Genomic DNA, 27,090 nt, shown 5'->3' on the forward strand with positions numbered 1-27,090 from the left:
CGTGTGCAGTTGCGAAAGCGCTTCTGTCAGTCTCCCCCAGGGGAAACTGAAGCTACAAACGTAGTTTACCACCACCGAGTATGGAGTGAATGTACAATTGTCTCATGTAAAGCGCTTTGTGACCATGTCTGTGAAAGGCGCTATAAAAATAAAGATCTTCTTCTTCTTTTTATCAACACCAAGTATGGAGTGAATGAATAATGCAATGTAAAGCGTCTTATACATTATTATTAATAAATCCACTGATAATAATAACTTCATTCAGGATGTTCACAAACTCAAACGCATGATCTGAGTAATTAACAAAATTGTCATTGTGGGCATTAAAATATTCGCCTTTCTAACTGACCATTTGTGTGCCCATAGTTGCTCATAAACGTCAGAAACCATGTCCTAGTCTGCACATAATCAAGTAAACTGATAAAAAATGGAGAATTCATAAGTTTTGGAAAATTGGAAAACACACAATAAGTCAATAAGAAACATCACTGAGGTAATAGACATTGCATGAAAACAGCACTATTAGAATGTACCAGCGCTATTAAATTACCCCTAACTGAGTCATCGGAGGTTGGATCCAAATGGAAAACTGTGTGACATGTCTATCCAATCTTTATCCAAACACAACCCAGGCAGACCACGAGCTCCTCTGGCCTCAGGTAACACCTTGTGAAACGTGCAAACACAGCGAGTGAACGGAGAGCCAGACAGTTGCTATGTGAAGTCACGGCAAAACAGAGATGAGGTCAATTTTGGTGTTTGTTCCTGCATCTTTGACCTTACAATACCTCTGAAAAATGACCAGTGCAAAAACACTTCTTTAACCAAGCCACTCTCAAATCAATTCACATTTCGCAGGCTAATTCCTTTGCCTCGCCTCAACAGGTGGTAGCGGGGACGTGCTCGTAGACGCACAGCTGGCACGGTTCATATTTGGAAGGATCTGGGCATGACATCATTTGAGTCAGTGGCATTAACCAGTGTAGGCCTGGCTGCAGAAGTAATGGTGGATCTGTTGACGGAGGGGCACCATGCGGTATGGGTTTCGTTGTTTTATGCAGAAAATTAGCCTGGTGATTTAGATTAAGCGTTGTGTATCTTGTGAGAAAAATGCAAAAATGCATCAAACTCAATTTTCCACAAAAAGATTGGTTTGCAGCACAAGGATGTTCATTTGTATTAGCGAATCATAACCTCTTACCCCCCCGGTCTGAACCTAGGGCATTTTCTCCAGTTTCGCATGACCCAAAAACTTCTTGAAAAAAGCTTCAAAATATTGACAAAAATAAGACGAAAATGAGGATGAAAATGCAACAAAAAAGTGACAAAAAGTCAACAAAAAAATGGACACATCAGATGAAAAAGACAACATGACAATAACGCAAGGAAAAAGATACATTAACATCATTTTCTTGGCTTTCAAATTAGGCGTTGCCCTGGCCTACAGGCTGTAACCTTTCAGATTTGGGTAAAGTTGAACTGGAGAAAATGCATTTGGTTAAGGCTGGGAGATAAGAGATAAAATCGTGACATTTTGATTTATTGATTTTCGCAATTTAACTTACAGGGGAGCACCTTTTGGCAACTTCATCCATCTCTGGGAAGAAACTATTCTGGCCTTTTAAAGGTGTCATATATTCCCCATACAGAAAAGATCTTGTATCACTGATGGGAGAGTGTGACTGCTGTGCTATAGACTTCTCCAGCACCTCACAAGGATTCACACTGGGGTTAAAGGGATATTTCAGGATTTTTGACATAGGGCCTCATTTCCTAGTTATCCAGAGTGTTGCTGATTTCTGGAGATGTTTTGTTTTGTAATTCATGCAGTTCTTATGTTTGAAGAGTTACGTCGCGTTATGCTAGTGCTAGGCTAGCTTATTTCTATGGTATCAGCTAGCCTGCATTAAAAAACAGTCTGACCCACTCCACGGTGCACCTGAGGCAAATCACTTATGACGCCAGACTAACAATATAAATGTTTGTGAGCGGGTCAGACTGTTTTTAATGCAGGCTGGCTGATATCGTCGAAATGCACTAGCCTAGCGCCACGAAACTCTTCAAATATAAGAACTGCTTGAATTACAAAAAAAAATATCTCCAGAAATCAGCAACACTCTGGATAACTAGGAAATGAGGCCCTATGTCAAAAATCCTGAAGTATCCCTTTACTGGACTCTGTTGCAGCCAATCCATGTGTGAAAATGATGTTTCTTTGTTTATGCCCCCGTGGCATCAGGGACGACGAAACCCAGGCATTGTTATTATTCCTTACCCGGACCACTATGTGTATTTAATCTCATCAAAGTTTACTGTGGAAATCACCAGAAAATTCAAGTTGAATATGCCGAATGTATCTATCTACTGTTTTTGTCTATGTTTCGATTTTCTCAATGTCGCGCTTCCAGCAGTCCCCTCGGTGCCCGCTCCTTCACTCCTTTGAGTTTACACAAGATTGCAGTCGTCAAGAGAGAATCAGTTACTGGACGGACACAAAGCCGCCCACTGTTTCTGTGCAGTGTTGACTTGTTGGTGCAAACGAACATTGGACGTTTTACACAAATCAATCATATTTGGGCGGGGCAGAAAAAGGTGAACAGGTGACTTTCTCAGTTTGGGAGGACAGTTTTCTGCTGTTCGGCCAGGGGATGCTGTGGTTGATGTGTGATCATACGGATGTCTCTTGCACATGCAGTTCATACACTGTAATAAAGAAAGAGGAAGAAGAAAAACACACTCTGTACAATCACTTGACCTCTTAACACCCGCCTAAACCGAATGCATGATGTCCTCTTTGGCTTGAAATTTTGTCACTTTTTAGTTGCGTTTTTGTCACATCTATGTCACATCTTTGTTGGATTTTTGTCACATTTTTGTCACATTTTTGTCACATTTTTGTCACTTTTTTGTCACATTTTTGTTGAAATTTTGTCACTTTTTAGTTGCGTTTTTGTCCCATTTTTGTCACATCTATGTCACATCTTTGTTGAATTTTTGTCACATTTTTGTCACATATTTGTTGAATTTTTGTCACATCTTTGTTGAATTTTTGTCACATTTTTGTTGAATTTTTGTCACATTTTTGTTGAATTTTTGTCACATTTTTGTCACATTTTTGTCACTTTTTGGTTGAGTTTTTGTCACATTTTTGTTGAGTTTTTGTCACATTTTTGTTGAAATTTTGTCACTTTTTAGTTGCGTTTTTGTCACATTTTTGTCACATCTATGTCACATCTTTGTTGAATTTTTGTCACATTTTTGTCACTTTTTGGTTGAGTTTTTGTCACATTTTTGTTGAGTTTTTGTCACATTTTTGTTGAAATTTTGTCACTTTTTAGTTGCGTTTTTGTCACATTTTTGTCACATCTATGTCACATCTTTGTTGAATTTTTGTCACATTTTTGTCACTTTTTGGTTGAGTTTTTGTCACATTTTTGTTGAGTTTTTGTCACATTTTTGTTGAAATTTTGTCACTTTTTAGTTGCGTTTTTGTCACATTTTTGTCACATCTATGTCACATCTTTGTTGAATTTTTGTCACATTTTTGTTTAATTTTTGTCACTTTTTGGTTGAGTTTTTATCACATTTCTGTCACATTTTTGTTGAGTTTGTGTCACTTTTATGTTGCGTTTGCATCCTTGTTTTCTTCTAATTTTTTGGTGCTTTTTTCCCAAGAAGCTTTTTGATTAGGCTAAAGCCAAACTGGAGACAATGAGATCCGTTCAGATGGGAGTTAAGAGGTTTAATAATGCTGATTTTTTTTCTTTCTTATCACCATTTGATTCACTTGAGTTATCATCAAAAATACATTATGAGAGACTTGCTTTTTTTACTTGCACTCCTCACCTCCTGCCTTCGTAACTTCGAACATATGACCCGTGTCTTTGATGGTCCTGTGACAGCCCCATGTGTGTCCTTACACTCCCTCCAAAGCCTTCATTATGATCTCTAATTTTACCCATCAGGCGTGGTCCCCCGTCACGCTGCATCAAATTAGAGGAGAGGTGCCTGTCCGTGCATCTCAGTCAGAGTAAAAGCATTTCACTTAAAACCTCACACATGAAGCGCATCTCTGTCAGCCACCTGGAAAACAAGTCAAAAGGTTAACACGGTTACTCATTAGCTCCGGTGTGGCGTTCGAGAAGCTGCAGCTGTGACTCCAAACGGCCGACAATGAACGCAGTTGTGCTATGGCCGTGTGGAGAGTTTTCACAGGAGATGACAGTCACGCTCTGTTAAAATGGATTTAAGGTTGTAAACTGTAAATGTGTTAGGGGCAACTGAGAGCACTAAAAGTGATAGGCATCAGGACCTTTGAAAGGGTTATGTTGATTCGTGAGAGTGTCCACTTTCTTCTGTGGTATTGGACAGGAGAAAAACAACAGCAAGCCTCTGTGGAGGTGCTGGGTGATGTCCGGAAAGATTTCCTTTTCGCGATCAAACCCACACATTTAACACACAGCTATGGAAATATTGACTCTGCTAGAAGAAATGACTTTTCACCACTGATATAACCGGATTCGAATGTATCTGAAAGGCACACCGTGTAGAATTTTACTTCTAAATAAAATTGAAATACTAGCATTTATTTTATGATCGATCATTTCATCATTGGAAAAAAAACTCATAAATGTACAAACAAACATGTGTTTTCACTGTGAGCGGCTCAGCTCTCCAAAGACATAACTGCAACTTTACCGAGAGTGGGTACGTCTCCAGCTCGTCTCCATGGAGATGTGAGTAAAGTCAGTAGAATTTGAGATTAAAATAGGTTCGGTCCTCATCCAAATCCTTTCTTTTATTATTCCCTGCAGTAATAGTGTTTTTCTGTGTCGATCTGGTCAATAGGAGCATATTTTGCACTAATGGCAACAGTATAGTCCAAAAGTTACGCAGTGTCCCTTAAACCTGGTAGTTTAAAAAACGATCAAAAAAGAAAAAAAAAGTATGAAACCCTACTGCACTGACAGGTGAGTAGAGCATAACTTGATGATAAGGTATTAAATGTTGTTAGAAAAGATGAAAGCTGTCTCCTAACTAATAGTTATGATCTGGGGTTGCTGCACTTGGTCAGGTCTAGGTTCAGCAACTGAACATCCCGAATGACCGGGTTATTCCATCAATGGATTTCTTCTTCCCTGATGGCACGGGCGTATTCCAAGAGTTTGATGCCAGGATTCATCGGGTTCTTATTGTGAAAGAGTGGCTCAGGGAGCACGAGACATCATTTTCACACATGGATTGCTCACCACAGAGTCCAGATCTCAACCCCATTGTAAAATCTTTTGGATGTGCTGGAGAAGGCTTCGCGCAGTGATCACAGTCTCACAGCCCAAAGTCGATCCAACCAAATATTACAGCATGAGAACTTTTTTTCACTGTAGCTTTGTAGCTAGCAGCATCACAATTACAGAAATGTTCATTAAGGTGTTCTGTCCCTGTCAAATAAACTAATAAAGACTTACATAAGCTGTAATACTTTCCTTGACATCTATTTAAACAGGAATGAAAATGTCTTGCAGGAGAGTTCCGATTCCAGAGGGAATCCTATTGTACACGTTTTGTGCATGCACCACGAGGAGTACTAAAGGTTACTCAACTGCAACAAGTAAATGTAATTCATTTTCTTTCTGAATGACTAGGAGATCTAATAAATCTATTAAACACATGATAATGCACTTCTCCTGTTATTTGTTTCTTAGTTGACTGTCAGCTGCTGGCCCGTCCATACAATGGTTGTGGTTAACATCAACATTGTGCATCCTGTCAGCTTCTCGGCCTTCTGGCTTCTTCCAAATATGGTAACCTAGTGTCCGTCCATCTCCCCAGTTTCTCACACTTGCCTCAACAGCCTCCAGAAGGGAATTTCAGACTTACAATTACTGTTAAATGACCATTTTTAAAGCCCTTACAGCATGGAAGACACTTTAAATCCAATGAGTGGGTGCTAAAAGCTGCTTTTTCTGAGCGCACTGGGGACCTACCTCTTGACTTCACTTCACTGCCACGATTACCCGGCATTCAACGAGTCACTAATATATTTTAAATCTCCAGCCGGGATAATGAGCAGTTTGCAAGCACTTAATTGTAGATGAGTTTTGTTTTACAAGAGTTCGCGGTCTACTCGAGCTTATGGTGAGAATCCCACCCAGAAGTGCACCTACTCCGCAGCTGACAGCCGGCAGCTACGCGGAGAAGCATTTGGACGGCATTCTGGGAGTAGCCACTACCAACATTTTTACAGGCTTAGCTCTGAATTATTTAATCCTGGTGTTTGTGTGTAACGCGGAAGGGATGCAGCTCGGATGGAGGCCAGGGCTCCGTGTTTTGCCGGGGATGGAGGGGGTAGAGGAGAGGATGGACCCGGGGAGACATACCAAAGCCTTGAGCTCAGCCCGATGCAGCGGCCGACTCTATATAGTATGTCGGCGGCGTCGTACAGGAAAAGCTGCATCCTATCGTTTTCACCAACATTATCTGGGATTGTACCTTTACAGGCTCTGTGTAGGTGTGCAGGGTTAATGGAACCCCCGCCTTAGCCGAGCATTTTTTCTCCAGTTCGACTCACATCTAAAAGCTTCTTGAAAAAAGTGTCAAAAAAGAGGATTAAAACAAAGCAACAAAAGCATCAAAAGAGCGAGGAAAACACAACAAAACAGGCGACAAGAAAGCTCTGAAAAAACAAAACAAAAAGCAATGAAAAAGCAACAAAAATGGTTACAAACAAGCGACAAAAACGGTTACAAAAAAGCGACAAAAACGCAGCAAAACAGGCAACAAAAAAGTGCTGAAAAAGCAAACAAAGCAGGCAACCAGGGGCGGACTGGCCATATGTCCATTCTGGAAGAGCACAGAAGGGCCACTGGCTCTAGGGCCACCAGTCCCGCCTCAACCGAGCTTTACCCAAATCTAAAAAAAAACACAGACAAAAAAAAACTACAAAAACATGAGAAAAACACAAAAAATGACTAAAAAAACAATACAAATATGACAAAAATGTAGTGACGTGACGAAAAGTTTCCATCACTTTTGTAGGTCTTAGCTTTCAAATGAGGCGTTACATTGTTACTCTCCAGTCGAGAAGCTTTTAGATTTGGGTAAAGCCCAGTATAAAAAAAACATGAATCTAAAAGGAATTCCGTGGAGTATGGTGTACCACAAGGTTCAATTTTGGGACCACTATTATTTATTATTTATATTAATGATTTTGCTTCTGTTTCTACGGCCACCTTTCCCGCTCTTTTTGCTGATGAAACCAATCAAAAAAATAATAATAAAAAGTCGAACTGGGGAAAATGCACTCGTTAATGTTAAGGCGGGTGGTAAAAGGTTAAAATATGTATTTGTGGAAGTGCACAATTACGCTAATTTGGGCCAGGCTAGTCAGAGTCCAGGGCTGTTTTTCAGTCCCAGTCCGCCCCTGCAGGCAACCAAAATGCAACAAAAAAAAAAGACACAAAGGCATCAATACAGGCGGCAAGAAGTGGTGAAAATAAAACACAAAAAAGCATTAAAAAAAGTGATGAAAAAAAGCACAAAAAAATATGCTGAAAAAGTGACAACACAAGGGCTTAGCTTTCAAATGAGGCATTACACTGGCCTAATAGTCTGTGAGCTCCAGTCGAGAAGCTTCTAGATTTGGGTAAAGTTGAGCAGGAGAAAATGTGCCCGATTTAAGGCGGGGGTGAAGGGGATTGAATATGCAAAAATGAAAAACAGGCTACAGGTAAATATCCAGGCGGGTTCCCATCCGGACCACAATTTAGTAAACACTACAGTGAGATACTGTATGTGCTTGTGCGTGTGTGTAGTCCCCTATAATGACCTTCCACCACTGCTCTAGCCTCTCGTGGCTCCCTATGCGTGACACTCTGAATGATTAATACTGACGCTAAACAGGAAGGAACCCGCTAAGTCAAAACGCAGATACTTTTTTAACCCATAAATCCCGGCTGACTTCTGAGCGCGCCTGTTTAAACACATGTTGCTTAAAGGCGGAGGCGGGAAGAATACACAAAAACGGTATAGAAGATTTGGAAATACATTTTGTGTCAAATTAAGGTTAGGGTGGACTTCATCGCCTCACTTCCTGTAGAGAAATGTGTCCTCTTGAGTAAAGCTTGGTCAAGACGCTTTGGTTCGGACACTGGGGAACTGGAGAAAATGCACTCGGTTAAGGCGGGAGTTAAGATTTAAAGGGGGGGTATTATGCAAAATCGACTTTTTCAAGCTTTACATCATGTTATTATGTCATTCCCTCATTAAAAACCTGCCTGAAGAGTTGCCTTGGCAAGTTCATGTATTTTTGAGTAATCTGTAAAAACTCTGATTTTAGGGATAGGTTTGCCTGAGTCCTCCTAGGAACGCCCCCACCTCCTGGAGACGCCTCCGAGCTTTCGTCACCAGCCGAGTAACCAACCACTGCTCCTCAGCAGAACCCCCTCCCCACTGATGCCACAGACAGCGTGTGGAGGGGGCGTGTCGGAAAGGCTCAGAGGTTCTTAAAGAGACAGAGGCCTATTTCAAGACATTCACTACAGCCATTTTGAGAGAGCAATTTTATACAAGGCAGTTATTCTAATTTACTGCATTTAGAGACCAACAAAAGGTTCCATCATCATTGTAGAGTGCTATAGACTGGTGCTATGTGATTGAAAAAAGCATAATACCCCCTCATTAACACCGAGAATCACCTGGGAGAGTTTAGGTCAGGTCTAAAACCGGTAAATAACAGGACCAAACCATGTGAGCAGGCCTGGGAGTAAAAAAGTGCGACCCACCTCTGCATGCTTGCATCAGTGGGACCTTCGGCTCAAAACCTTCACTGCAATCAGACTGATAAACAAGCCTATGACATAATGTGGAAACAGTGATCCCATTCACAGACCTCATCACCCGCAAAACATTCGGCATGCCGGGCAAATCTCACACGTATAAAGCACATTCCTGGCGGTTAGTTGGTGGGATAGTGAGCTGCTACTTGGGGGGAAAAAATGGCTGTGTAGTGGTGGAACATCACTCTGCAAACCTCTCCTCTCACATCTTCAGAGCCGGGCTCGGAGATTAGGAGACACGGTGACTGCCCGCCTTTTGCTGCTGGTCTCCCAAAATATCTCGTTGGAAAGAGAATCGTCTGTTTTTTTCCCCCCTGAGCTGTGGTCGTGGAGATGACCCCATCATGTTGAAACTTCCTGTACTGTTCCCTATAGGACAAGATTGCAACACAAGTGGATAAAGGGAAAACTTATTTAGGCTTGATTAGCTTTGGAGGGAGACAAAGGGTAGGAAGAATGAATGGAAAAAAAATAACTTAATCGAGTGCATGTTCTCCAGTTCGGCTATACCCAAATCTAAAATCTTACAGACCTATTAAGACCTACAAAACTGATCTAAATGGATTTTTTTCCGTACGTTGCTACCATGTTGTCATCAGATTTTTGTCACTTTTTCATTGCTTTTTTGTCACTCTTTAGTTGCTGTTTTTGTTGCTTTTTTTATTGCGTTTTTGACCCATTTTTGTCACTTTTTCATAGATTTATTATTTATTTATTTTTCGCTTTTTCATACATTTTTAGATTCGGGTAATGCCTAATTTGACAAAATGTGCTTGGTTGTGGTTAAGAAGTGAAGCAACAGAATTATTTCACATTGACGCCTATAAATAATAAGCTAGTACATAGGCTACAGTTAAAGTCAACAAAACAACGCATAAAAACAACATTAACATAAAGTAAAATACATTTAGATGAGCTCACATTAGCAACTTCAAATGTATTTCACCGCAGCGTTAAAAAGAAATCTTATGTCTGCGCGCTTGTTACCGAACAGCACGACAGCACTGCCCTCTTGTGTGCGGTTTGTGTATTGCATAGTAAAATATTACATTAATAATGAAGAATATGCATTTATCTCTGAAACATAGCACCGATTTAAAGTAATGGGAACATCCCAAAAAATACACTAAAATTACACTCTCTATCACGAACTTGATCCGCTTCCACTGAATAGAAACCTGTCGCGAATCTGCGGAGAGGAAACACACTGGGCAGGAAGCAGGAACCCACGTGTCCCCCACACCAGCCTCAGGCAGCCACTGTGCTGGTTTACAAGGAATTTAAAAGCTCTAAATTAGCTTCTACAAACTCCTACAGCTCGTTTTGTTACAACTAAAGACATTTTCCAAATCGTTGGTCAGAATGTCTTCCTTCAGGAAAGCGTTAAAGTCGCGACAGAGAAACCATCATGAAAGATCACAGGTTTGTTGTTGGTTCCCATGTTAGCTTACTGTTAGCCAAAGATGATCGTTTTGAATAAATGTGGGATATTCACGACAAAACAATTATTTCATATATTGTTTAAAGTGTGTTATCTTTTTTTCCTCACCAGCCGGGTTCCAGAAAACATCTGGGACTGTTGGAGAAAAAGAAGGACTACAAACTCAGAGCAGAGTAAGTTGATCAAGTGCATTTCTGTAAATCTGGAAGAAAATTCGTTATTGATAATGATGAAAAATATCGCTGAGAAATATGTGACTTGGTAGTGTTTTTTTAATTTTATTTTTTTATTGGGGTTGGTAAGTACTATGCATTACATTAATTGAAGGATTGTGTACAGTCCATTAAAACCTATCTACTGCAGCACAGTAGTTCGTTGATATTGCCAACAATTTTATAAGATAAAGTCAGTATCTTTCTTCTTAGACCATAGTAGTGATTGTGTGATTTCATTCTACAGTGACTACCACAAGAAACAAAACACTATTGCTGCTTTGCGAAAGAAAGCTTTGGACAAGAATCCAGATGAGTTCTACTTTAAAATGATCAACTCACAGCTGAAGGTGAGAGGAACGAAGCATTCACTTCTTGTAATCAGCCAATGAATAAGTCTGTTATAATGCTTCTTTGTGCTTATGGCAGGATGGGGTGCACGTAGCAAAGAAATCCACTGACGAGGAGATGACCGAGGAACAGAAGAAGATCATGCGGACACAGGATATTAGATACATCGAAATGAAGAGGGTTGCAGAGGCTAAGGTGTGTTTGAATTTCCTTGTGACACAAATTATTTGACAAGCCTTTCCAATCATGTAATACTGTTTTCAGAAAATCGAAAGGTTAAAAGGAGAGCTCCATCTTTTGGAGGCAGATGACAAACCAAAAAACAAGCACACATTCTTTGTTGATTCTAAAAAAGAAGGTATTCTTCTGCTGCTCTATTAATAATCTTTTAAGCTATTGTTTACCAAAAAGCTTGACAGTCCAAGGCGATCAAATATTGAATGTAAAATTGTTTATGTCCTCATTCAGTGCATTCCTTTGACTTGGCCTCGCACCTTAAAACGGTCCCTGAGCTGGTGGACAGAGTTTTCAACAGGCCAACGATAGACACCTTGAATACGAAGCGCATCCAAGGAGCTACGGATCCTAAAAGTGTGGAGGTAAGAGCGAATTTAAAAGACGGGCTTGATCATATAGCAACATCGGCTCAGTTCGTGGAGACTCCCGTGTTTGTGTTCACGTGGGAACTGGTGAAAATTGGCCATAACATTTACAATGTACGTAAATGCTATGATCAATGTCATTATATATTTGCGTCTCATGTATGTTCATCAACATGCACTGTCGTGTTTCTCCAAACACTGTTTATTTTTCTTTTCTATTTTCCCAAAGACTAAATTGCGCTATCGTTCTAACAAGGCAACAATATATGAATCAATATGTTTATTTGTCAACAGAAGCTCAGTAAGCAACGTAAACACCAGTATAAAATCCTATGCCAGAGGATTGACAGAGAAAAGAAGATGTTTGTCATTAGTGAGAAAATTCAGACCAGAAAAGACCTTCAGGTAAGACGATGGTGTCGCACTCGCATTCAAAGGTTAAATTGGTTTGAAACACTCTTATACTCTTGTGTTTTTTTTATTCAGGATAAAAGGAAGAAGGTAAAGGTGAAGAATGAAACAAACACTTCTGCAGCGGTCTACAAATTTGAAGCCAAGAGGCAGCGCTGATTAAGGAAGACTTTAGATGACCACATGAGGACACTGTTCGACAAAAACAGTCCAGCTGTGTATATATTTATTGATAATGACTTTTCTCAAATAAAGATTAAACAATCCTTTATGCCTCTGCCTCCTTTTATCTTGTACATGTTAGTACATAGTGAAGTTCCCTTAAGCTGCCAGCAGGTGGCATTAGTGTTCTTTGCGGTGATGCAAAAAGGTTTGGGTGTAAAGCAAAGGGACTTCGTAATAATTCTAAATAAATGATGTCCCAATGATGTTCCATTAAGAAATAATGAGGCACAACTACAGATCTAGTCATCAATTCAGGTTTAAATTTTCATACACATCCCACATTAGTGCAGTCCACAGTCTATTTTCCTACAGGAATTGGAAAAATAGTTTGGCTCTAGTGTTTTTTTTATTTGTTGGTAATGTTTAGGGTTTTTTTTTTCAGTGGATCATGTACAGTATATTCTAAATCTGTTTTACTTGCACATTGTTGGTGTCTGTTGGGGGAAAAAAACAACTTGATGTTGCTTTTTCATACAACAGATCTGGAGACGCAGGTTGAGCGCAGCCCCCACATCAGCTGAAGGACACTCTTTTGTGGGCTGCATCCTTCAAAGATACAGCCCTTGACTTCCTTTGCGGATCATAGTGAGTTTGTTGTGCATCATATTCCCTAAAGTCATTTCACAGGTAATAACAGAGACAACTGTAGCAAATCAGGACTGTTTTAAATTAGTCACACAATATCCTACGCACAACTGTGTATGAGCTGAACAATGAAGTTGGACCCCTATATCTCGCTTGTGTTTTGTGCTTTATTTTTGTTACATTTGCCCTTAATTTGAGTAAAAATTCATTTAAATTAAGAAAAACAAAACATCGCATTGCACTCAAAATAATTATTTGATGTATATCAAGATTTATTGTCTAACTTTTTGTGATAGTTTTTAGTCAAAATTACTAAAATTGAGGGTCAAATATTCATAATTTGAGTCATTTTTACTTAGCAGTATTTAGTATATAATAATATATAGTTTTGAAGCATACCGTAGTGCTACATTTAAATATTGGTGAAAAAACAACCAGCTTTACTCAAAGAAATACATTGTCATTTATTGTTCTTGATCAGTGGTTCTGAACCTTTCACACCAAGTAACATTTCTTATAATAGTTTTTTTTGTTTTTTTGTTTTTTTGTTTTTTAAATAGGGATATCCAGCATTAAATCAACATCTAAACCAGGAAAAGCCCCATAATGCACACCTAATATTGTGTATATTACAATGAAAGTCTATCCTCTGAAAGCCCTGGGCAAAACCGAAAGAAGCCTTCCAGTGGTACACAGGCCACAGTTTAAGAACCACTGTATAGATAATGAATAATGTAGCATATACAGTATATAAGGTATTTATATTATTCAGGCACAGTAAACCATATAATGGACAGGTACCCAAAAATTAGTAGGAACTTATCAATTACTCTTTCATTTGCTCATTATAAACCCTGTATCTTATTATGTCAAAGACAAAGTTCTGTACTTTTTGAGTGTGTATGGATAATTTTAAACTAATGACAGCACGGACGTTAAATTCCAGAAGAAAAATCGGTTACTTAGCTGCTTTTAAAGCCAGACGCTCTCCCCTGCAGCCATCAGTCTCTGTCATAAAAATCAAAGTTTATTAGCTCAATATACAGTAACAAAACGCTTCATAAATCCACATAACTGTACGCGCATTGGCATGTAGAGAGCTCCAGTCGGCCGTACCAAGTGTAAGCGTAATTACTGCTTTCATCTCATCCTGTGTAATAGACTCAAGGCCCAGCAGCGGCAGCACTGACCCAGCCTGATCGATCACGGAGGTGGCAGGCGCTTCATAAACAGCACCCATCCATCAGCCTGTCCCGGGACCCAGAGCAGGAGAGAGGGGAGAGCCAGGATCAGAAATGTCACCCGCCACCAGCCAACAGGAAGAGAGAGAACGAGGGAAGCGGGGTCCACACAAGGCTTTGGCCCGAACGGTGCTGACCAGAGCAAAGGGGAGCCAACACCCAGACAGGTCAGAAGAAGGGAAGAGTAATGGGTGGTGTTCACTTGGACCTCTCAGACCAATACAATACTCAATAAAAAGTGAAAAGCAACAAAGGCAGGGTATGCAAATTGAGGGGAAAATTGAATTTAGGCTATGTGCATGTAATTGCCAACCAATAAAGTAGAGCCACGGCCAGTGAGAGATACGTGCACTTCGATGTAAAACCAATTACACCAGAAAAGTGGTCAAAAATGATATATTCAATGTCAAACAATGTCATTTTAAAGGTGCATTATGCATCATTTTATGTGGAAAAAAGTTGATATTTGTGTGTATTTGACCTTGTACTGTAGTCAGCATGACGCCTTTACTTTCCATCACAGTGGTCAATCTGGGATACATTTTTTGGAAGGTTTTCACTGACAAACGATATCACCAGAAAACCTACAAAACTATTGATCCTGGAGCCTCTAACAGACCACCATGATTAAAAGTAAAGGTGCCATGCTGACCACTCATACAGCCGCTGGGTCACTACAAGGTCAAATACACCGAAATATTAACTTTTTTTGGAAGAAAAAGTTGCACAATGCACCTTTAATAGCAATAGCTGCACCTGTCGACACTGACTTGTGCTGTCACTATTATCTAGTAATATTGAAAATGATCTGGAAGGTATAGAAAGTGATAGAAAAATAGGCAATAACTTTATAATAACATCAATTTTACATTAAATGGCTACTATTAACATTGGGGAAAAGCTCAGCCACAGTGCCCTGCTTGCAGCAAAGTTAAAATTTTAAGGAGAATTTTTACTCATGGGAAGTGAGTAATGGGAGCTATACCTGACATTTTTTCTTTTGTAGGGTAATTTTTTTTTGCCCATATCAGTATGTTGTAAAAGTAGTCATTTGAGAACAAATCAGCCTGATAAAGTATGCGCCGTATTCTGATTTGTTGATGTTGTGTATGGTCAACCCAAATAGTCAAGATGTGACTCTGAAGGACAGCCATGATGGTATAAACACCCATTTCGTCACATTTTGACTAAAAAGCCCGAGAGCCTACACAGACAGGCCCGCCTTATCCAACGGGCTAGCAGGGGCTGGAGCCCAGGGGCCTACTATTGTCAAGGGCCTATCAGAATTAAAGAAAAAAGGAAAAAGAAAAGATGATTCGTCGATTTCCATGTCAATCACTTCACTTCACGCTGTGTACCTGGAGTAGGCCCGCCCTTCTTGGCCCAGAGGGCCTATCAGATATAATCGAATTCCATAATATTGTAATTTGTTTGTTTTACCTGTCAATCACATACTGCAGCGTCAACTGACCAATTGGCTAGAATTTGTCATCGCATCGCATTGATTCTATGACAAATTCTAACCAATCCAAGCGCATAGAAAGACGTAACTTATGTACGTAACGCATCTATTCACTTTCACACTTCTTGATGGCGACTCGTAGCGAGGGACAGAAATGTCAGGGAAGGAAAAGTTTGAGAGCGGTGCACAGAAAAGAAAGACGCAAAAGGAGAAGGAGCGTCGTGATAAAGACCTGATGAGCCATATGCCGAAGCTATCGGGCTTTTTAAAATCAACACCCAGAGGTGGAACCAGCGCCGCGGACGCAGGCACCTCCACAAGCCTCGGCGAACTGGCCCCGCAGCCGCTGCAGCCAGCGCCCCTGACACGGGAGGCGCAGGCCGCGCAGCTGACAGCGAGAGCGAAGAGGAGACTGTTGGCTCTCAATCCGGTGAGGAGGAGCTGCTAGAGGAGGTGCCACTGCCTTCCCCGTATAGCCAACCCAGCCTTCAACCAGTAGCTATGCAGCTGCCATTTCCCCGCTACGCCCAGACGAGTCGGGGGGGGGAGAGCGCGGACCAGTTAGGAGCAGAGAAGGAAAAAGACGCCGCTGAAGCAGACACTCCTCCCGCAGCAGGAGGAGGAGTGGAAGAGGACTCGAACATTGTGGAGCATTTTAACTCAGACCCTGTTCGATGGCTGGGGAGCGCTCCTTTTCAAAGCTTTCATTGGTAAAATCTCGCCTGAGGTCAGGGATGCACCAAGAGAGACTTAGCCACATCTTTCACTGATGTCACTTGAAAATGACATCGTTCGTGACTTGGACTTTACGGACATAATTAAAGACTTCTCAGCCAGAAAGTCAAGAAAAAGACCTTTTTAAGATGTATAGCTATGCTCATTTTTATTATTTCTGCCATATTTTTGAAGCATGTTTTCTGTTTGCAAGAGACAGTCTGTTTTAGTTGAGTTGTAGTTTTTTTTTTTATTTGCATTAAAGATAGAGATTTTGATACACATTGCAAGATGTCATTTAACATTTATTTTTGACACATGTAGGAGTTGCAGGTTGGGGTTTTTATGGGATTTAGGGTTAGGGTTTGCGCTGAGGGGGGGCCTACAATTCTGTTCAAGCCCCGGGGCCTATGGGTAGGTTAAGGCGGGCCTGTACACAGACATTAGGTATAGTTACTTTAATTACCAATATAATTGAGTTTTGCCCTCATACAGCTTTGTTTATTATTGACTATTTTTCAAAGAAAGCGTTTTTGTTTCCAAGTTACTATCTTGCCCCTTAAATGCCACTTGCTCCTGACTTGACATTTCCACTCATTGATGTCTGTGGCCTCTCCGTCACTGAATGACTGACTTCCTCTTGCTCCCCCCGCCTCCCCCCTCTCCTGCGTCACAGAGAGTCAGCAGCGTGCGTGCTCTGGACCCTTAGGCTGGGGGCGTCCCATAAGCGAAGGTTCAGGGTAAGGGGGGTTTGCAGCGGAGGAGGCGGAGGTCAGCGAGGAGAGCCCAGGGGTCAAAACACTGTGTGCGCAATTCCGGGACCCCAATCTAACCGGCACAGTCAGTACAGACGAGCTACTGTTCCTCCTCAAGATCGCCTTTCTTTCCCCCCGAGCAGAGCAGCGCTATAGCTGGGCTGCGGCTGAGGACCCAAGGGTGGGCAGTGGGCGACCTCCGTGATTTTAAAGATATAGACAGACATTCCTCTATTGTCAAGGAGCCCATAATTCATTTGGCCATCCTGTCGCCCCTAACCCTGCCGCTACAGTGAAGTGACCCCGGAGGTTTGCTAACGGACAGTCATTTTCGGAATGGGGGAGTAAAGTGGTCTATGGCGGTGGCAGCTGCGGGCCGTGACATTGACCCTAATACACTATAAGAGCTGTTTGAGCCAAAGTGGAAACTGGTTAAGAATGGGTCTATTACAAAGGGCGTCTGTTGGAGAGTTAAGTTACTAGACTAGTCATAGAAAAATGTTTGTAATAAAAACAACATGTTTTAGAATCATTGAAATGTTTTGTACCATAACAAATGATAAATAGCAATGAAAATGTTTTCGCAACTGTGGTAGTATTCTTTAAGTTCAGTATGAACAATGTGAACAAGAGTTATTAATGATTGTAACTGCAGGTATAGATTTGATGCTTTTATTCGCTGCCAACATGTGTCCTTCAGTTAGAGCGATCGCGGTTGTTTTTTCCCCATGTTTTGGTGAATAGTAGGGAAACAGCTGATGTGTCTATTCGTGTAGGCGTGTAACAAATCCCAGATTTGTTTCAGAGCACATTGTTTTGCCAATCATTTAACTATTATTATATTGATTTAATACATTCATGTTGTCTACCAAAGCCCTGGACGTGATGACACTGCTCATATTGTAGCCGATATCTTTAGAAGTTTATTAGCGCAATTGATAACTCGCTAAAATAAATACAGTATTATCCCTATAATCAAATGAAAGCTGTCAACATTTTGTTGTGAACCAACTTTACAGGATCTCGTGGCATAGGTCACAGTTCTTGTGTTCTTGAGACAAAATGCTTTTGGTTCTGGTGAAGACCAGTTTTTATAAAGGTTCTCCTCCACACCAGGAATCCAGGAATGTAGTTGCACTGTAGCAAAGTCAGAATTAGGAAACAGGTACCAGCATGCAATGAAAATACAGTGACGGTATACTTGTTAGCCCTACCAACAAGGTAGACTGGGACCCAAGGGTCTACATGGTCCAAGAGGGATCCCAAACAAGATTCCCCAACTGAACCAGCAGAGCAGACTTTTCTTTTCATACACTTGACCAAACAGGACCCTGGCTCAAGATCTGGACAAAGGTTTACCAGAGAACGGGGCAGAACGGGGTGCCCCAATTGCACTGATGGATGTGCAAAGTTCAGACCACAAAAGAACATAGTTAACCTCACCTCGCCTCGCACAATGAAATTTTACAAATCACACGGTGGCTGAGTAGTCTGTGCTCGTCTCTCGCAGCAAGAATGTCCCAAGTTTGATTTCCAGACCATGTGGGCCTTTGTGTTTGGAGTTTGCATGCTGTCTTTGTGTCTGAGCTGAGTGGCTGTTTTCTGGTTGGCCTGGTTAACCCCATCTACCTAAAACATGCACAATAGGCAAATCCTCCAGCTGTAGGTGCTATTGGCCATGGACATAGCTCATAATCTGGAGATGGATCCCTTGGCACTGTTTTTTGCAGCAGAAATGAAGGTTGGGCCAAAAGCGGATGAAAATATTTCCCATGAGGAAAACAAAGCACTTCAAAGTTACTTTAATAACGTGCGGCCTATCATTGGATTGACCCATTGTGTACGTAACGATGGCTAACTTATGATGATGGCGCGGGCTTTTTACAACTCACCGTGCAGCCAAATTAGCCACTCACAAATTTGACATGATCAAAAGCACATCTCACTTGAACGCCACCTCCCTTACAATGGAGCAGCCAGTCTCCAAAGCCTCATAGCTAAGCGAGCCAAGGTTAAGCACGGTTAAGGAGAACACTAATCGATCCCTCATTTGGCAACGGCAGAGCAGATGAGGTAGTGGGGAGAAGAGAGAGCGAGGTAGCCTGGGGTTTGTATGCTCGGGGGGGGGCGGGCGTCTGAACGTACAGGGAAAGGGGGGGATGAGACGCACTTTTTATCTTTATTCCTCTCCTTTAACTTGAAGCCGGGTGTCATGGGGCTTTTGAAGCAGTGGATTGAGTGGAGGGACATTGGGTGGTGGGGGGGGGGCTCTTCATGCCAGGGGGCGGAGAAGATCTTTACAGCTTTGACAGTAGCCCTGACGTGTGCGTGTGCCGGTGTGTTTGTGTGTTCGGCTACGGGACAGTGCGCTGGCATTGTTTGCACGGAGAGGTTGGATATGTCTGGCTCTTGCACAGAGGTGGGGATCACGCAGCCCCCTTTTTTAAAATTGTCGCTAATGAGCCCTGGCTTGTGAGAGGCACTCGAATTGATTAAATTTGCATGGGAGCCTAAATCATGACAGGGGGGCTTCAGACGCGTGCCCCGCCACCTTTAGGTGCACACACATCCCAACTGCACCTCAGGAGCCACGGGGGGTGTCTGTCAGAAGGAGGAGGGGGCAGGACAGACCAAATGGGTGGAACAAGGTGCGTTACTCATGCATGCAAAGCGCAGTCATAGCTCAAATAAAGGCTTCTGTATTGTAAACTGGGTCAACACCCGAGTGAGACTATTATTTTAGCTGATCATAATTGTGTTACATAAAGAATGGCATCTGACGACCAACCCATGTCGAATGTTAATTACCGACAACTTTACGACCTCATCAGATTTGTATAAAGCCAGATCAGGCTGGCTGCCTTCAGTCTCCTCTGATCCTCTGAAACGGTGCACCGCCTCCTGAGTTTGTCCCTGTTTCAGAGCGTGATGTCCTGCACTGGTCAGCTCCTCCCCCTCCTCCTGCTCTTTCAGAATTAATTAAATAAGTGAGTTTTGATGAAAAAAATAGACAGAGGGACCACATTTTTTTTTAAATTGGTCAACAATAGTGAACCTCCAAGCATTGTTTCCTAGAGTCAAGAGATCTTTTTTTACCAACCTTAATTGTCGGGGGTTCGAATCCCGTGTCCTGCAGTTGAAGACTGTCGTTGTGTCCTTGGGCAAGACACTTCACCCAGTGCCTATGTGTGAGTGGTTGGTGGTGGTCGGAGGGATCGTTGGCGTCGATGTGAGCAGCCTCGCTTCTGTCAGTCTACCCCAGGGGAAACCATGGCTACAAATGAACCCTCTCTGTCATGAGTGAAGCGCTTTGGGTGTAACTTGTGTCATATGAAAAGCGCTATACAAATAAGATTCCCTTCCCCTTCCCTTCCCTTAATTTATTAGCAAATTAGAACACACATACCCAAATATTGGGTTACCTGCACTTGTAGAAATGGGCAAAAAACTTTATAGTAAGTGACTAAGTGAGTAAACTTTTTTTTAAAATAGTAGTCATTGTTTTACAGTCTAATAAAATCCAAAACACGAATACAACATGCCAAAAAATGTCCTTAACAGTTTCATCCCAGAGTCTGGGGCAACAGCCGAAGAGAGAAAGGTGCCCCCCTTAGGTGTAGTAGGTGCACAACAAGTCAGCAATATACTGGAGAGAATATGGGCTTTATTTTTTTTTCTGTTTGCATGTAAACATTACCAACAAGCAATAAAACAGCCCCCCGTAGCCCCCCATCTCCGCTCCCCATCCGGCCTACAGGGGTGTCTGCGCTAGGAGGACGAGGGGGGGCCGGACACACCGGGGGTGGGACTTTGGGTGCATTACTGTCAGTCCATCAGTCAGCCGCGCGCCTCGGGGACGTGTTCATTAGGCTTTAACTAGCGGGTCTGTCCTTGTCTCCAGCCTCTGCGTGTCATTGCGCGCCGTCATTGCGCGCGCGTGTGTATGTGTACAGTATATTTATGCACGCGTCGCCTCGGATCACAACACTCTGTATCTGTGTGCAGGGGGTTAAATGTGTTTTGACACTGTGCAATAGCCTGTAATTACCGATTATGGACACCGGTATTGTCTTTGAGATGGGTCGGATTGCGCTGCTAACAACTACGGGGTAAATAGGAACGCGGTACACGGTCAGGCTAAGAGGAGGCAAGCGTTAATTCCGATATTTTGCGGAGGGTGCTGATAATTTCGGTTGGCCTTGTGTGGGCTTTGTCCTCTTTCAGTCACTTGACCTCAAGCTGACAGGCGCACACCTGCTGTAGATTGCGCTCAGCTGGATAGAAGGGAACAGAAAGTGCCACACACCAGTGACCAGTCTGAATCCACACTTTCTATTGTTTTTAAAGGTTTCTAAGCTGTGGAAGATCACGTTATTTTGTCCTACTATATCATCGCCAGATAGAGATACCAACTCCAGCCACAAAGCGTCAGTAAAATGCAAATTGAAGCTTAAAATCTGGCTAATCGCGCAATGTGGCTACGCTAATTCCGCTAACCTGAAGTCGTGAGCACCAGTACCTCACATCCTATTTATATCTTATGAAGATTAGCTTACATCCGTTCGAATAATCATTTTCTTAATATTCCATGGTCCTGGTAGATTAAGGTTGTTTGAGTTTGTCTTTTCATCTCGCAAATTAGGGCTTGAGGTTTTTTCTGTATTGGACATTGAGTACCAGAAAGTCCTTGTTGTCTGATTGCGTGAATTGCTCTCGAACATAGCCAAACAACTCTGAATTACAATAGATTAGGCTATTACGCTAATTGCTAGCGTCATTTAAGTTAACTAAACGTTCAGCTATTGCACCCCTTCTCATCCGTGATAAAATAAGAATACAAACAAGTTTAACAGTACCATGTCAGTAAGGGCCCCATGATTCCTTTCCTGGGCTCTGTATGTGCCTCCTCCTCTGCTTGGACGTGGACCAAACACCTGCTAGAGATCTTAACCGAACAAGTGAAATGACCAACCTCACCTGCCCGACATCCTGTTTCCGACATCCTTTTGTGCATTTGCAGTCTTGCCCCGCTATTTTTTCCTGCAAAGATAATCTGTCTACAGCGCCTCACTGCGCACGGCGAGAGCTACTTAGTGCATTTGGACCGAGCGGTGACTACAGCCGCGGTGCATGTGTGCCATTGTAGCACGGGGGCTAGCTTGCGCGTGGTTAGCGCGGGTGATTGCCGTAATCAGCTGGGGCCGTTAATCAGGGTTTGTTCGTCAGTGGCCTGATGAGGGGCGATGAGGGCCGCTGATTGTAATGCCACGCTTTGATCGGTCTCGACTACAGACAATCATTATCATACTTTTTTTTTTTTCCTCCCCCGTTTTGAATTCCCACTTTTGAAAATGAAGATTGCCAAAGAGTAAACAAACAATGTAAACAATGTAATTCCATATGATTCCCCGGCAGCCAATAGGATGCTGCGAATGTGTTATTAGCAATATATTGGATATTTTCATTCCAGTGGGCACAATGGCTGACAATGTGTTATATATATCACTATTTAGGTGTCAGAGTCACCCCTATCAAATAACATAAGAAGGGGGAGGGGGTGCGGAGGTGATAGCGATATAGGTATGTGATTGTTTGGGGGCTGGGTAGGCAAATGTGACCCCTCGCTTTTATATCTTGTCACATGCCGCCTTGCAGCTGATTGTATTTTTTCCCCCCTTCTTCTTAGTGCAACGGAGGGGAGAGTAGTGGGTACCATCGGTGCTATTATGGCCGCCTCATCAGCCAAGTCCCTACAAGGCCTGATACAAATTAATTAACCTAATTAGGGAGTGTGATTGCGGGTGTGATTATAGGGGCTGGGAGGTGGGGTAAGAGGGGCTCGGGAGGGGGTGGGGGGGCAGTGAGGGTGGGGGTGTGCTGGCAGTCAGGGCCCGGGCCATGATGAGCCGCGAGGTGTGGGAAAGCAGCCAAGACGCTCTGCATGTCTAATGAGAGAACCTCCCCATCCACTCGCTCTCCACTTCCTATTTACCTCACTCTTGTTCTTTTTTTTTTCATTCACATGTCTGGTGTGTAACTTGGGCCCCGTTTGCCTGAAGGTACATCCAGAAAAGTCATCAATATTTTGCATGAACTCTCATGTGCTTTCAATAAATTTGTCACTTTGTTTGGATAATTGGGATAAAGGGAATTTGCTGGAGCACCTGTTGTGCTGTTTCAGACAACCATCTATTATGAGTTTATTATTGAAAATTTGAATGTACATACATTGATAGTTTCTAAAATATTGCGAAAGCTGTGGAAAAGCACCCTTTTCCACTATCAACGCCAGCAGGGTGCGCACCGACTCCCTGTTTGTAGCATTACAACTTCAGCGTGTTGGAACAGGTCTCCTTTTGGGACTATCTTGCCCAATTGCCTTAAAGGGGCTAGATGCAAGTTGGTCATTTTATGCTCACTACAGCCACCTCAGGTCATACACGTAACTGCAGCTTCTATATTAAGCTTGTGCATTACGCCAAATCTGACCCGAAGAAACAACTTTTTGAGTGACAGTGCAGGATTTTAGAGGCAGTTGTGGTGAACAGGTCTGGCCTCATTCTGCACATTAGGACATCGCTGGAACATGCAGGAGGAGAAAAATACATCATTTGAACATTTTTAAACTCCTTATAGTCCCTTTAAAGTAGGGGTTGCCAACTACAGAAAAGTAAACATGAACAGGCACGAGGCGGGCCGACAGTTAAGTGCGGAAGAAGAAGAATTACTATTTAAAAAATGTATTAACCTCTTAACCCTCACCTGAACCGAGCACATTTTGTCCAGTTTCAAAGTGTCAAAACAGTGACGAAAACAAGGATGAAAATACCACACACAAAAGAGCAACAAAAACGTGCCAGAAAAGCAACAGTAACAATAACAACAACAGTAACAATAACAGTAACAATAAAAAAAACTGACAAAAACACGACTAAAAAGTTACAAAAATGTGACGAAAACAAAAAGAAACCAAAAAAAACCTTCAAACCAGACCAAAGGAAAGACGAGAACACGACAAAAATGGGACAAAAAAATTCACCATAAGTTTTGTAGGTCTTAGTTTTCCTATAGGCCTATACTGGCCTTAAGCTTCAGTCGAGAAGCTTTTAGATTTGGGTTAAAGCACATTTATAAAGAAGTACAGCAATAGTTTCAAAAGTCTCCAAGATGTTGAAATTGTGTGCCTTATCAGTTCAGAATCAATACACTCAAGGAGATAAGGAACGATTCTGAAAAAGGAATTCCAAATCAGGAACAATTCGATGTTTTAAGGAACGGTAGGAAATCGTAGCGCTGATCCGATGCCAAACATGATGTGAACAAACAAGGGTCAAATGCAGAAACCAAAATTTCCCCAAAAGATACATGAAATTCAAACTCACTGATTTAATATGCCAATTCCTGCAAGCTTGGAGGCCAATCAGTTGTGACCCAAGAAGAAGAAGAAGAATAGAAATGATAAAACGGGGTAGATTTCAAACAATCAATGATAAAACATGCACCGGCAACCTCCAAATACCAGGATAGTGCATAACTTTAGAAAGAGAACAAGCTTGATAGACCTAAACTATTGGGGAAGGCTGTTTAATGGGACCAGGCTGAGTAAGGAAACAGGGAGAGTCAGCACCGAGAGATAACAATACGCTCGACTAATTTCAATTAAAACAATGCCATGCTCCGTGCACAACAATCTACCACACTCCTGAAGCATGAGTTTACTGCGGTTCAAACGCATCCCACCTCTATTCTATAGCAATTACGCCATGAGCACAGCTAAACAGGCCCTTTCACAAGTATTTTTCATTCTGTTATCAGTTCCACCCGGGAGGTCGAAGCCATGTGGTCAGTGTTATCTATATTCACCACATTGGTCGAAAAATGTGATATTTCCTTTTGAGTTTTGGAAAAGTCCTCAATTTTCTATGTTCACTTTAATGGTAGTTTACAAACAATCCCCATTTGGGAGCCTGAGCATATGCACTGGGTCCAATCAACTCAGCAGTGGTTCTCAAACTGTGACGGTAATTCATCTATTCTTTGGCTAAGGGTGTTTTTTTGAACTGTACAATGAAATTTTGCTTGGTTAGTACTTGTTTAGAATTGCTAAAGTCGTGATTTAGACCTGGTTTAGTCTTAGTTTAGACCTTGTTCAGCCCAAGTTTGATCTACCACCTGAAAAAAAAGAAAAAAGTCACCTCAAACAAAAATGTCACACACTCTAATATTTGGCTGTACCGCCTATAGCTTTGATTACAGCACACACTCGCTGTGGCGTTGATTCAAGAAGCTTCTGCAATGTCAAAGCATCCAGTGTTGCGTTCATTTTCCCCAAGATCTTGTATTGATGATGGGAGACTGTGACCACTGTGCAAAGCCTTCTCCAGCACATCCGAAAGATTCTCAATAGATACAGACTCTGGAATCGCCTATATCAGGGGTGTCCAAACTTTTTTCATGGGGGGCCGCATACTGAAGCGTACACAGGGTGAAGGGCCATAGATCGGTAGTTAGTGCAGCAAAACCTTTGACTAGCAGAGGTTTAAATTGCGCCCCACACCTTTATTTCTTCTCAAAACCTTCATGCCAGCTCTGTCTCACAGTAAAGGGTTAGTTGTTAGGTTAGAATTGTGTGGAATTATTACATTTCAAATAAAAAGGACTATCTCTGATGATGTGTCCCGATTCAGGAAAAAAGCAGAGGGCCACCAAAAATTGGTCTGAGGGCCGCATTTGGCCCCCGGGCCGCACTTTGGACACCCCTGGCCTATATGGTCATGTTTGAAACAGTTAAGGGGGAAACAATTTGGAGAAAAATCTAAACTTTCTCCAATTATTCAAAAACGACTTTAACAAATGCTGAATTACTAATATAGTTTTGTACTAAATAAAGATACAAAGCCATGAAGAGGCGTTCAACATCTCATAAATATACACGGAGAATGCTAACATTGTGCTAATGCTAACGGCTAGCTAGCACTAGCTACGACGGGTGTTTTTTCACTTCTACTGAACAATCTGCTGTGAATAAACATCCATATGGGCCCGATTTACACTTGACTTTATTTATGTGTGGTAAATAAGTTCATGTTCCACCAGTAAATGGCTAAAAAGCGTGGAAAACTGTTTCCCAAAAGATTCTATTTTCCCCCTCAGCGAAGCCACGCCTCCTTCTATGACGCAATGCCGTCTGCATGCATGGGGTTAATACCTGGACTCTGGTGGCCAATTCATGTGCAAAATGATATCTCGTGCTCCCTGAACCACTTTTTCACCATGTGAGTCCGATGAATCCTGGCATTAGTCATCTCGGAATAAGCTTGTGCCATCAGAGAAGAAGAAACCCAGTGATGGAACAATAGCTCATTCTTTGGACACACAGTGTTACTGAACCTAGACCCGACCAACTGCAGAAACCCCCGATCAGACACTGTGAAAAGTTTTAGAACCACAGCATTAGGATATCATGGTTGGATAACTAACATATCCTCCATTGTCCTTAAATAGTCACATTCAATAGTCACATTCAATTACCTGAAGTTGATCCATTTGTGTGAGTGTTTACCTTTCACATTGTATCTCCATTGACCTTTCTTTTAGGGCTTTTGTGAATGTGGATCTCCCACTTGAACATAGGCCTTGTCCTCATCTCTGGGTAGGCACCGCCGGGAACCACAGCTTTACACGCAAAGTGCGCACGCTCCCCACCACTGCCACAACACACCAGAGGAGCAATATTCAAATCTCCTCCTATTTGTATTGGAAACAGAACAAAGAATTTCTTCAGACCCAAGCAAAACGTGTTTTCCTGCCAGCCTCAGCAATTCTAATGTTTCTAATGAGTCGCAGGAAAACGAGGCTCGAAGCAGTTAGGTATCTGTAAACACTAAAATAGGTATCAAAAGAAAAAGGGAGAAGTTCTGTCAGAAGTGAGGCGAAGCGGTTGCCATCGCTGTCCAAGGCTTGCAATGTCACCTTTGAATGCGCCATACTTTTCTTCTTTTTTTTTTTTTGCATGGCCGTTTGATATCTAGATTGTCCCTTTTAGCGCTTGCGTGTTGCCGGCGCTATCTCGACATTCTGGTGGTTGCTCTTCCTCCCTCCTCCTCTTCGTCGTCGTCGCGTGTGCCGTGTCGCAGTTGGCGCCTCAGTATCACTTGCAGGGATGTGATTAGGAAGCCACGAGCAGACCGTGATAGGCTGGTATCGCCGTCATAATCTGGAGCCCCTGGAAAAAAAAAAAAAAAAAAAGCAGGGCCC

The 27,090-nt window shown here is 42.2% G+C and overlaps 1 protein-coding gene across 1 annotated transcript; it reads left to right on the forward strand.

Moving 5' to 3' along the window:
• Nucleotides 1–10,069: 10,069 nt before the first annotated feature.
• utp11 (UTP11 small subunit processome component) lies at nt 10,070–12,115 on the forward strand. The gene is made up of 8 exons (XM_079562041.1): nt 10,070–10,256; nt 10,387–10,448; nt 10,735–10,837; nt 10,917–11,033; nt 11,103–11,196; nt 11,307–11,437; nt 11,735–11,845; nt 11,927–12,115. Exons 1-8 carry the CDS (start codon nt 10,197–10,199, stop codon nt 12,008–12,010), a joined length of 762 nt encoding a protein of 253 aa, XP_079418167.1. The 5' UTR covers nt 10,070–10,196; the 3' UTR covers nt 12,011–12,115.
• Nucleotides 12,116–27,090: the final 14,975 nt, after the last annotated feature.

This window comes from Gobius niger, assembly GCF_951799975.1.
Source record: "Gobius niger genome assembly, chromosome: 8".
Taxonomy (NCBI): Eukaryota; Metazoa; Chordata; class Actinopteri; order Gobiiformes; family Gobiidae; genus Gobius; species Gobius niger.